This window comes from Phyllostomus discolor, chromosome 5, assembly GCF_004126475.2.
Source record: "Phyllostomus discolor isolate MPI-MPIP mPhyDis1 chromosome 5, mPhyDis1.pri.v3, whole genome shotgun sequence".
In the NCBI taxonomy this organism is placed as follows: Eukaryota; Metazoa; Chordata; class Mammalia; order Chiroptera; family Phyllostomidae; genus Phyllostomus; species Phyllostomus discolor.
This window is the reverse complement of record NC_040907.2, coordinates 153832301-153844436: the sequence shown is the minus strand read 5'-3', so window position 1 is coordinate 153844436 and position 12136 is coordinate 153832301. Positions and strand designations below refer to the sequence as shown.

The 12136-nt window shown below is 58.9% G+C and overlaps 1 protein-coding gene across 4 annotated transcripts; it reads left to right on the top strand.

Moving 5' to 3' along the window:
* The first annotated feature begins 3 nt into the window (after positions 1 to 3).
* POLL (DNA polymerase lambda) lies at positions 4 to 8193 on the top strand. Of its 4 annotated transcripts, none has more exons than XM_036027183.1 (9): positions 4 to 32; positions 809 to 973; positions 1692 to 1986; positions 2178 to 2340; positions 2702 to 3019; positions 3778 to 3951; positions 4451 to 4579; positions 6692 to 6860; positions 7288 to 8193. In XM_036027183.1, the coding sequence occupies exons 2-9, from the start codon at positions 859 to 861 to the stop codon at positions 7650 to 7652; spliced, it is 1728 nt and encodes a 575-aa protein (XP_035883076.1). In that variant the 5' UTR covers positions 4 to 32; positions 809 to 858; the 3' UTR covers positions 7653 to 8193. The 4 variants fall into 4 exon arrangements, with proteins under 4 accessions (XP_035883076.1, XP_035883078.1, XP_035883077.1 ...); XM_036027185.1 differs by lacking the exon at positions 4 to 32 and adding an exon at positions 42 to 353; XM_036027184.1 differs by lacking the exon at positions 4 to 32 and adding an exon at positions 260 to 353 and having other exon boundaries at positions 833 to 973.
* Positions 8194 to 12136: the final 3943 nt, after the last annotated feature.

Here is a 12136-nt window from a genome sequence, read left to right as displayed (position 1 = left end):
TCTCACTTCAGCCGCTCTCATTGGCTACTCGGGTAAGTAAGTAGTAATTTGCTCTTGCCCACCCGCCGGGTGGCCTCCTCGGCTTGAAGTTGACCCTACCCTGGACAGAATCCTCAGGGCAGGGTCCGGACTCGCCATCACTATTCTGGCTCCCCAGCTGGGAGTCGCGAGCACGCTCCAGCTGCGAGCCGCGGCGGATGCCCCACACCTGCCGGAGTCTTTTCTGTCTCCAGCTGTGAGGTCGAGACTCCCCCAATCCCGGAAGGCTCTGCACACCTGCTGTGACCGTGCCCCATCTTCCCGCAGCTGCGGGGCTGAGCGCTCCCATGCCGAGAGGCCTGCAACTAGGGCAGGTACAGGGTATTCCGCCTGTCTCTTTAACTTCCCACACCACCAGGTTTTCCTCTGCGGGTCTGTGATGGGGTAGAGAAAGATTATGTGGAGTTTATGCAGATTCACCCAGTCTCTACCTCTCTTTGGAAACCAAGTCCTTCCTAAAGAGTTAGCTCTATTTCCTAACTTGGCATCCCCACTTAGTAAACCCCTTTGGGATGCGGCAGGGCAAGACTGAATTTTTAGAGTAACCCCTCTGACCAATGATACCGTTTGGTACCCTTCAGAAGTTCCCCTAGTAAGTCTGTTCTTCCCTTCATTTCCCCCAATACTCTGTCTTTGAAAGGCTGGTGAGTGTAGAAGTAGGCTGAACTACTGAAGTTCAAATGGGTTTTGGGAGGCCCTGGTCGGTAGAGATCCTACCACCACAGGCAAAGGGGTTAGGGGGCCTCAGTTCTGGGTTTCCTCATGACAGTGGGGCTGATCACCCCTCATGCAGAAAGTCCAGGGTGCAGCCATACGTCCATGGACCCCAGAGGCATCTTGAAGGCATTTCCTAAGCGGAAGAAAATTCATGCAGATCCATCATCAAAAGCACTTGTAAAGATTCCCAAGAAGGAAGACGATGAAGGAGCAAGAGGTGAGCAGACCCAATCTCAGAACCGCCGTGTGCTCGTACCATTAGACTTTCTACATTGTTCACGGCCAGAACCGGATATTGGAGCTGACTCTGCCTGCCCAGAGCCTGCAGGCTGGTCCCAGGGTTTTGGCAGGCCACTTGCTGTGTTATCTTCTGCCCCACCCCGAGACCTCCATCAGTGAGAAAATACTCCCTGGTCCCTAAGGAAATGAATGACCGACCAGCAGACTTCTTGGCTCTCCAGGAGGTTGCCTGCAATGAGGGGTTGGGGGTGCCCAGAAATCCATCTTAGGTTCCCAGAGTGGTAAGATACTTGGTAGCCAAATTGACAAATAGATGGCAGAAACATATCGAGTGGGAAGAGGGAATCTGTTAGACTGTGAGGCCTGTAAATGCAAGACATGTGTGCCTTGTGCCTGGTATACAGTAGGTATCTATTCATACTTGTTGAATGAATAAATGAACAAATTGATTTACAGGATGCCTACAGTGTGCCAGACACTGTTCTAGTTTACACGAGGGAACAGGACTTCCCCAAATCCCTGTCCCTCACATCAGGTGGTGGCCCATGAAGAAGTTAGCTGTGTGCTTGTGGTGGAGCCCCCAGAAGGTGGAGCCTGGGTGGGAAGAAAGTGACTGGGAGTACGGGACTCGAACGGGATCGTCTGGATCATGTCTGAAAGCTATGACAGTAGGCATCTGGATATCTCCTCCACAGAGTGGCTGAGCTCCGTACGGGCCCACGTCGTGCCCACAGGCATTGGGCGAGCCCGGGCAGAGCTCTTTGAGAAGCAGATTGTCCAACACGGTGGCCAGATACTCCCTGCCCAGGCCCCAGGGGTCACTCACATTGTGGTGGATGATGGCATGGACTGTGAGCGAGCCCTCCGCCTCCTCAGACTGCCCCGGCTGCCCCCAGGTGCTCAGCTGGTAAAGTCAGCCTGGCTGAGCTTGTGCCTGCAGGAGAGAAGATTGGTGGACGCAGCAGAATTCAGTATCTTCATCCCGGACAGGTGGGCTGGTCCCAGACTTTTCTCAAATGTTTTCTGGCAGCATCTTGAACTCTTTCCTTGGGTTATTGAAAACGACTCTCATTGTCTTAATTGAACACACGAGAAGGCCGAGGTTTCCAAGTAGAGAAGGATTGGCAGCAGAGATAGGGTAAGGCCTTCAGTGTCTTATCTTCCCATCACCGTCCCCGCAGGTACCTGGCCCAACCACAGCTCAGTAACGCAGACCAGGACTCTGCTGCTCGTCCTGGAGCCTGTGAGGCTCCGCTCAGGACAGCCTCCTCTCCTCCCCCTGCTCCCGCTAGACCTGAATCTCCTCCCCAGAGAGCAGAAGAGGCTCCAAGCACCCAAGCCCAGGTAAGGAGCCTTTCCGCCCCCGCAGCTCCTTTCCGTGGGAACCAGGTCACGGAAACATGAAGGGCCCAGTGGTTTTTCAGAAAGGCCAGGGCCCAGAGAGAGGAGGGCCGTCTGTACTGTGAAGCCATGTAGATCTTCCCGACACTCTTCACTCCTGTATTGGCCCAGATCACATCTACCTCATGCCATTGGGCGTGCTCGGGCTGGGACCTTGGCAGTCAAATGGAGCGTGGCCCCACACTTCAGGAGGCCCAAGGCATCAGGAGACCCAGCCTAACTCTTGGGTCTAACCAGGAGACTCAAGCCCCACCTTTGGGGAGCATTCATGGACTTACTGTCTGTTCTCCTTCCTTACCTCAAGCCCGTCTCTGACGATGGGAGCAGTGATGGGGAAGAGACCCGGGTCAGCGCAGATGATTTGGAAGCCCTGATCAGTGGCCGATACCCCGTCCCCCCTGAGGGAGATGGGAAGCCCAGCCCAGCCCCTGAGGGCCTGGGTAAGTGGGTCTGCGCACAGCCTTCAAGCCAGAAGGCGACCAACCACAACGCCCACATCACAGAAAAGCTGGAAGTGCTGGCCAAAGCCTACAGCGTGCAGGGGGACAAGTGGAGGGCCCTGGGCTACGCCAAGGCCATCAATGCCCTCAAGAGCTTCCACAAGCCTGTTGCCTCCTACCAGGTACCCAGCAGCCAGGGCAGGGTGTGAAGAGGGGCTGGGTGTGATCTCTTTACTGGCTGGAGGTGGGTGGAGCCGGTCACAGGCGGGGATCAAGCGGAGGGGTTAAGAATCTATGATTCTGGGACTTGCACAAAAGGAAAAAATGGGGAGGTTGATGAAACAGATTGGCAACATCTTGATAATTACAGAAGCTGGTTAATGGTTGCTTGGGGGGTTGTTACACTGTTCTGTGTACTTTGGAATTTTTCCCATAACAAAGTTTTTAAAATGTTTAGACTCTGGAGGCCAACAGACCGGGGTTTGCATTCTGGTTCCATCAGTCACTAATTGTGTGACTTTAGGCAAATTACTCAAACGCTCTCAGTGTCGGTTTCCTCGCCGGTGAAAAGGGACCAAGAATAGCACAGACTCAGTGTTCCGTGAGGACTGCACTGGGTGCTCTGTGCACGCATGAGCTGCCACGCGGGGCGGCCTCACTCAGTGTTAGCTCTCGCTGCTGTGACGACGATGGCACCTGGTGTCCCTCCTTCCTGTGCCATGGTCATCCCCCCAGACACCAAACGACAAGCCGCCCAGCCCATTCCATGCAAACACCCTGTCGGCAGCTGTGCCTGAGCTCTACACGGCCGCGGGCCGCCAAGCGGCCAGGCTGGCTTTTCCTCAGACATCTGTGGAAGGAGTCCACTCCCCGCCCCTCTGGCTCCACCCCTCCCGTCTTCTCACTCTTCTTTCCTGCCTCTTCCAACCCCCTCCTCCAGGAGGCCTGCAGTATCCCCGGGATCGGGAAGCGGATGGCCGAGAAGATCACAGAGATCCTAGAGAGTGGACATCTGCGGAAGTTGGACCACATCAGTGATAGCGTGCCCGTCTTGGAACTCTTCTCGAACATCTGGGGAGCTGGAACCAAGACTGCCCACATGTGGTACCATCAGGTCGCACCTTACCCCGCCCCTGCTCAGTTTTGCTGTGTCCTGGAACTCCTGACCTACAGTTCTCGTACGCTATGCTCTGATGGGAATGAACCCGGACTAGAGGGAGACCATTTTCCAAAGGGCCCATCGGTGGACGCCTGCCCTGGCTCCAGAACTGCCCCGCAGCCAGAGCACCTGAGGCGCTCCTCTGTGGCAGGGGCAAGAAGCACGTTACTCTGTCTCCCAGACCAGCAAGGGCCTTTCTGAGGACACCATGCCTCAGGGCCGAGTGCCCAGGGCCCAGATGGAATCACAAGCCGGGGCTGAACTGGGACTTGTCTTCCAGGACCCCTGCCTTTTCCAAGCTCCACTGATTACAGACGCAACTGCCCCTGGGGGTGGTCCTGTCTCAGGTCTTCCTTGGAGTCTGGGGGTGACGGAAGCCTGGTGTGCACGCCCATTCACTGCCTCTTCCCTGGTCCTGGGTCCTCACGGTGCCCCCACTGGTTTCTTCCTCCAGGGTTTCCGGACCCTAGAAGACATCCGCAGCAAGGCCTCGCTGACCGCCCAGCAGGCCATCGGCCTGAAGCATTACGATGACTTTCTGGAGCGCATTCCCAGGGAGGAGGCCACCGAGATTGAGCAGACAGTAAGCAGGTGTCTCCGAGCAGGAGGAGAGGCAGGCCCTGCCGTGAGGTTCGGGCCCGGCCGGGAGCCGAGAGCTCCTGCCCTCAGCTGGGGAGCCGAGCAGGCAGAGGCAGTCGCAGGCCACCAGAGGCCGGGACCAGGGAGCAAGGAGCAGGTCAAGACAAGCTGTGAGCCCAGAGGAGGGGCGGGCGGCTGTGGTAGGGGAGGCCTGCGGAACCAGCTCCTTGGATTAGGGCTTTCAGTGGTCAGCCAGAGTAAGCGTCGGCTTATATGCTACAATGGTGTTGGGACTGGTTCCTGTTAGGGTTAGATTTGAGGTGGAGTCTAGTCAGAACTACTTAAGGATGTTGTGTTTGCACTGGGCTAAGTTAGGGTGGGTCAGGGCAGAGGTTCTTAACATTTTTTGGTTCACACACTTCTTTGAGAGAACCTGGTAGGAACCATGGACTCTTTCTCTCCGGAAGTGGTACAGATGCGCAGAGTTTTCTGTCTCCTTCCAGATGTGTGGGCTTTCTGAAGCCCACCTTGGGGTTAGAGCTGGTGAAGAAGCCCAGTGCCAGTAGGACCGGGTTTAGTTCAGGATGTTTAGTTTAGAAGAACACTAAAGCAAGAGGTGAGTTAGGGTTAGACCTGAATTAGGAGTAGGGTTTTCTTAGTGTTGGATGCTTTTAGTTAAGATTTGTGGTTGTCCTAGAAATAAGGTTTGGCCAAGATTAGGTTTTCATTCAGCGTTGGGGAGGGGTCAAGTTCACGTAAAACCTAGGTTACAGAGACTAGGGTGCATGTGGGGTTAGACGTGTCCTGTGTTCAGCTGGTGTTGGGGTGGGGGCGGGGGGCTGGTTGCCGTGGGCGGGGCTTGCTCCCTGTGGTGGAGGACTCTGACCTGGTCTCGGACTAGGGACAGCTCAGTTGAGATCCGCTGTCAGCTCTTCTCCCGGCCACTGGCACAGGACGGGCGACAGGCCCCTTGGTTCACCTGTCACCAGACCTTGGTGTTAGTGATGACACTGTCACTCAGCCACGGGGTCCAGGCAAGGAGAATGCCCCAGTGAGCCTCTGGGCCCCCTGCCCACCTGGCCTGCTCCACGCCCCCCACCCCACCCCCACCCCTGCCATTGAAGGGCCCAGCCATTGAAGGGTCCAGCCGTAGGGGGTTTTGATGGGATTACTGGCCCCAGGCCGCCTCCTGTCTTCCTGGGAGGCTGGAGAGGAGAGTGAGGGGATTAGCAGAACGGCCTGTCCTGAGAATCGAGGTGTCATGCTTGAGGGTATCCAGGACCCCAGAAATCTCAGTGTCCTGGGATGGAGGCGGGAGGCCATCTGCATATGAAAGGCCAGTGTCCATGGGGTCGGGACTAATGAGCTTACCCCTCCCAGTGAGGGATGACCCTTCTGCTGACAGCCTCCTCCGTCACAGCTCCCTCCTCACCCAGCTCCATCCCTCCCTCCCAGCAAGGACAGAGACATGGGCTCCGGCTCCGAACTGCCTCTCTCCCCTCCTCCCCTCCCCTCCCCAAGCCTCCTCTCCCTTCTTCCCCGTCGCAGGTGTCCTTCTGTTTCTGGCCTCCTCTTCCCCTCCATCCCCCTCTTCCCCCTCCACGCAGGTGTGGTTATATTTCTGGGCTCCATTCTCCCCCAGACTTGGGCCCAGGGCACCCTGCCAGCCACCTGTTCAGACCTCAAACCCCAATCACACACTCCGTCTGTCACTCCGAATCCATGGACACCCGGGCTGCGGAGACCCAGCCCTTTGCCCTCAGTGGGGTTGCTCAGACCCAGCACACGGGCGTGGGCGGGGCCGAGGGAAGATGTGTCTCCTCTGCCCTGGAAGAGCCCTAACGGGCAAGATCAGCGCCTTCCCTCAGCCCCTGAGTGCACTTCTAGTCTCTCTCCCCAGGCTGCCCTGTCCGTCCTTCTGTCCGTCCCTCCCGGTGATCTTAGAGAGCTGCTGCCCCCAGGGTGGATTTCTGGCCTCTGTTCCCTGCACCCCTTTCCTCGTCACTCATCCTGGACTGGCTTGGGGCGTAGGCTGGGGGTGGGCCCCTGCTGACAGAGAGGAACCCCTTGAAAGGCTAAGGCCCACAGCCCCTCACCCCCTGCCGCTCCTTCCCAGGTCCGGGCATCGGCCCAGGCCCTCAACCCTGGGCTGCTCTGTGTGGCTTGCGGCTCCTACCGACGGGGGAAGGCGACCTGCGGTGACGTCGATGTGCTGCTCACTCACCCCGACGGCCGGTCTCACCGGGGCATCTTCAGTCGCCTCCTTGACAGCCTCCGGCAGCGAGGTATAAGCTCCACCTCTGGGTGAGCAGGTCAGCAGGGGCAGGGCAGCACTAGGTGGCCCCCGGGAGGGAGAGCCTCAAAGTTGCAATCTCTGGGCAGGATGCAGAGGCAGGTGGTTTCATGAGAATCTCTTTTTGTGGCCAAGCCGTTCCAGGAAGAGACCAAACGGCCCCACACCACACAGGTGCTTAGTACCACCTGCAGGCTGAGTGTCTCACCTGATCTTTCTGTGGCACTGTGGGGGATGGGAGGGATTTTTATGCACATTCTACAGGTAAGGAGACAGGCCCAGAGAAGGCAAGGTCATTCGGCAAGGAAACGGGGGTCCTGGGACCAGCGGGCCAGGAGGACCGACAGAGCGCTGGGAGGGTGGGACAGCCCCCACAGGGCCTGGTCCGCACCCTCCACCGCCCTCCTGTGCTGGGCCAGGGTTCCTGACGGACGACTTGGTGAGCCAGGAGGAGCACGGCCAGCAGCAGAAGTACCTGGGCGTGTGCCGGCTCCCAGGGCCCGGGCGCCGCCACCGGCGCCTGGACATCATCGTTGTGCCCTACGGCGAGTTTGCCTGCGCGCTGCTCTACTTCACCGGCTCTGCCCACTTCAACCGCTCCATGCGGGCTCTGGCCAAGACCAAGGGCATGAGCCTGTCGGAGCACGCCCTCAGCGCAGCTGTGGTGCGGGACACCCGCGGTCTCAAGGTGGGGTCTGGCCGAGTGCTTCCCACCCCCACCGAGAAGGATGTCTTCAGGCTCCTAGGCCTCCCCTACCGAGAGCCAGCCGAGCGGGACTGGTGACCCATGGCTGGGGCGGAGGGCACGCCCAGCCAGACCCGCTGCCCACTGGCTGTCCAGTGTGTCCTTCTAGCCTCCGCTGGCTGGACCTCGCCACTTCAACCGCCAGCTCCCTGGGCCTGAGGGAGAGGGCCAGCCTGGCTCGCAGGGTCTGCCCACCTTCCCCCGACAGGAGCAGGCTGCTTTCCCCTCCGCTCCACGACTGCCCTGGCAGAGCCGAGTGCAGGCCCCCGTGCCCCATTCCAAGCAGGAACAGGTGGCTGGTTTGAAGCCAGCTTCCTCTGCTGAAGGCCCAGGCATCCCCCCTGCCTGCGCTGAGGGGGGGTCTAGCTGCTGGAGGCGGGATGGGGGCCTCGGGGGGAGAGGCAAGCAGCTGTGGCCCAGCACTACCCGTGACCCTTTGGAGCAGGAGAAGGAGCCTCTCCGAGTGCTCCCTCCGCCCACCCCGCTTCCTGTGCAGCTGGAGGTGTGGGAGGGTGCCCCAGGCTCCGTGAGGACAGCGTGTGGAGGCCCAGGGGCCCAGTAAAGTGCACTTGATATTCAACCTGACTGGTGTCTGTGAGCTGCAGCAGCCCCGCCTGCCTTCTTCCATCCGGGTGGGGCTGGAGCTGGGAGCTGCTCTTCAAACAGGCCAGGCCTGAGTCGGCTCCTGAACTAGATGGGGACTGGTGGACGGTTACAGGGAGGACTCATGGAGTCCAGATATCCAGGAGGAGTTCTCGCCTAGCTGTCAGCATCTCCCGTGGGCCCTGCCCTGGGGTCAGCTGACTGGGAGCATGAATAAAAGTGGCAAAACCTGATTAGGAACAACTGAATGGTGACCTGGGTGCCACTGTCAGGGCTGAGGCGGGCAAGGAAGCCTGCCTGGAGGAGGAGGGGGCAAGCTGGCAGTGAAATAGCCTGTCTGAGGGTGTAAGCAGGCCCTGGGCATAACTAAGAAGCCCCCTTCGGAGGGGCTGTGACGCGCCTGGAGCCAGGAGAAGGCTGGGCTGGTGGAGGACTGAGTCACCTGAGGGGCTTAGTGTGACAGAGCAGACGGGATGGCTGGTGGCATCCAGACCATCTCCAGAGGCTGCACCTCGCAGGATGGAGAATTTGGTGAGGGATGTGGAGGGAGGGGGGGGGGGGAAGGTGTGGGCGTCCCAAGCATGAAGATTCATGGGCACAGAGGCAGGAGAAGGGGGCCGTGTTGGAGTGGCTGCCAGGAGCCCAGAGGGGCCCCGCACCACGGGGGTGTGAGGCGGGGCCTGCCCCGGAGGTGGAGGTGGGCCTAGACCCGGTGCACTGGCTGTGAGGCGGGGTGGGTCAGTCGCCGAGTCCTTCGCCTCTGTCTGTAACTGGCATAATCTGGTGCTGGCCTTTGTTTTCCTGGTTTCAGTCGGGGGGTTTCCTGGTTTCCAGCAGCTTTAGAATGGGCCCCCCAACTCTAGTGCAGAGCCCCGAAGTCTAAGCCACAGGGCTTTTGTCTGCGTGGGTTATGCAGAGAAGGAACCAAAAGCCGTGGGGCCCGAGGGCCCCTTTCACACAGCCCGGTGCCAGCCAGAGGCGGCTGCACCTGAGGCCCAGAAACCTCTGTGAGGGCTGAGCCTCCCCTCAGAGCGGCTCCGGCTCCTCCCTGGGAGGTGGGGCTGCCCGGGGCCTGGCGTAGGCGAGAGAAGCAGGGAGGCCCCCGCCCCCCCGTGTTAGGGCCGCTTTTGTCCTTGCCCCACGTCTGCCAGCTCTGCCCTGGACTGGGCCCTCATGCCCGTCCCGCCACCAGCAAGGCCACCAGCAAGGTCAGAGTCGGCAGAGGCCCAAAGCCTGGGGCGTTGGGGTCCGAATGTGGCCACTGCTCCTCCGCTCCTTCTGCTCCCCACCTCAGTGCCCCCAGTCTACACAGCAGCCCCTCCCGCCCAGAGCACCTGGGCCTCCAGGGCTAGGAGCAGAGGGAGCTAACCCCTTTCTACACACAGGGAACCCCCAGAACCGTGGGGAGGGGAGTGCCGACTTCTGTGTCTGAAACCAGGGCCTCCTCCTGCCACCCCAGTCCCATCCCGGGACTCAGAATCCCGGAGACCCCCCGCAGGCCGAACAGACTCCTGGTCCCACCTTCTGGCAAGGGCGATGGGAGGTCACAGGCTGTGAGGGGCAAGTGCTCAGGTCTGGAGGGGTCCGTCCTGAGGGCGGTATCCTCTTGGCTGGGCCGTCTGACACAGGAGCCCGGGGAAAGAGCTGGTGGAGGGGTTTCCGAGTCTCGGGAGAGGGTGCCCAGTTTGGGGGGTGGGTGTCTGAGTCCAAGCGAAGCACAGTGATGTGGGGGTGGGGGGTTCCCAGCCACCTCAGAGCCCGTCCTGCTGGGAAGGGAGATGAGCTCAGAGAACGATGGGAACTGGCGTTCTGTCCGGCAACAGCGCCCCCCAGGCACCCCCCTGGTCCTGAGGAGGACACGGGCACCCCAGGCTCGCGTCCTGCCCGAGCCCAGCCATTGTCACGTGATCCCCGAGCCAGAGTTGTCCCTGGTCAGGCCACACGCACTGCGGACAGAATAGTGGTCCCCCCCCCCCCAGGGGCCCTGCAGGTGTGCTTCCGGTGGGCGGAGATGAGGTTACACCCGGTTACCCGGTGGGCCCAGTCTAGTGCCGAATCCTTGGAAGTGGAGAGCGGTTCCCGGCTACAGCCGGAGAGAGCTGTGGTGAGGGAAGAATGCCCCGAGAGAGGTGGCGTTTCTGGCTCTGGTGATGGAGAAAGGGGCCACCAGCTAAGGCGAGTGCGTGGCCTCTAGAAGCTGCAGGTGGCGAGGAAACAGACTCCACTGCAGAGCTTCCACCGAAGTGCGGGGCGGGGGAGGGGCGGTCGGGAGCCTCACAGGCCTGGGAGAGCGGAGGGTGTGGGGAGGCGAGCCCTGGGCCCCCGCTCTTTGGGACTGGCTGCCACTGGCTCAGTCCGAGCCTCTCTTCACGTCAGCTTCCCCCTCATGCTTCGTGTCGGAGACACAGTCCTCTCTGGGCTGCTCTGCCCCTGCCCTGCCGAACTGGGAGCCTCATCTTTTCCTCGAAGCCTGGGGTGATGACATTGACCTTGACCCAAGACTTGCCCTGAAAGGAGAGCAAGATAATGCCCGAGTTCACTCCCGGGTTCTGGCTGCTCATGGGGGAGCAGCTGTGGGGATACAGACAGGGGCCTCCCAGGCCTGGCGTGGACACAGCAAGACGGGCAAGCCCAGCCAGGTCCTGCCCCCTGGGATCTGCGAGCCAGGAATGGGACAGCCAGGCCCTTCGTCCTGCTTCTCCAGGGGAGTTACAGAATCCCTGTCCCTTTCAGTGACATGGGTGCCTCTTGCCAGGAACAGGGACTATAGCTTGGAGGAGACACCAGCCTTACTCTCTTCACTCACCAACCAAAGAGCATCTTTCACTTCCAGCCAAGATGGGGGCGTAGGTAGACACACTGTGCCTCCTCGCACAACAAAAAGAAGGACAACAACAAATTTAAACACAGAAAACAACCAGAACTGACAGAAAATTGAACTGTATGGAAGTCTGACAACCAAGGAGTTCAAGAAACAGTCGTCCAGACGGGTAGGAGGGGCGGAGACAGGAACAGGGGTAGAAAGGACTCAGAGCAAGGCAGTGGCTGGCGGACCAGGCGGTCCCATATCGGTGTGCGGATAAACCAGGAGAAACAACCGGGGGAGCGAGACAGACCTTGCAACCCAGGGTTCCAGCGGGGAAATAAGCCTCAAACCTCTGATTAAAAACACCTGTAGGGCTTGAGGCGGCAGCAGGAGAAACTCCCAGCCTCACAGGAGGGTTCACTGGAGAGACCCACAGGGTCCTAAAATGTACACAAGCCCACCCACCTGGGAATCAGCACCAGAAGAACCCAATTTGATTGTGGGTAGTGGAGAAGTGACTAAAAGCTGGCAGAGAGTGGAGCAAGCAACACTGCTCCCTCTCAGACCCCTCCCCCACATACAGCATCACAACGCAGTGATGTGGGTTGCCTGGCCCTGGTGAACACCTAAGGCTCCGCCCCTTACTACATAACAGGTGCACTGAGGGAGAAAAAATGGCCCAAATGAAAAAACAGATCAAAGGTCCAGAGAAAATAGAACTAAGTGATGAAGAGATAGCCAATCTTTCAGATGCACAGTTCAAAGCACTGGTGATCAGCATGCTCACAGAATTGGTTGAGTATGGTCACAATTAGAGGGGAAAATGAAGGCTATGCAAAGTGAAATAAAGGAAAATGCACAGGCAACCAACAGTGACAGGAAGGAAACTGGGACTCAAATCAACGGTGTGGACCCGAAGGAAGAAAGAAATATTCAACCAGAACAGAATGAAGAAACAAGCATTCAAAGAAATTAGAAGCTTAGGAACCTCCAGGACATCTTTAAATATTCCAATATCTAAATCATAGGGGGGCCAGAAGGAGAAGAGGAAGAGCTTGAAAACTTATTTGAACAAATAATGAAGGAGAACTTCCCCAATCTGGCAAAGGAAATA

Bases quoted from the DNA above. Each gene is read 5' to 3' on its own strand.
- POLL (XM_028513932.2), top strand. From the start codon at position 802: ATGACAGTGGGGCTGATCACCCCTCATGCAGAAAGTCCAGGGTGCAGC. The intron at 974-1,691 runs GTGAGCAGACCC...TCTCCTCCACAG, and splicing joins AGACGATGAAGGAGCAAGAG to AGTGGCTGAGCTCCGTACGG. The intron at 4,580-6,691 runs GTAAGCAGGTGT...GCTCCTTCCCAG, and splicing joins CCACCGAGATTGAGCAGACA to GTCCGGGCATCGGCCCAGGC.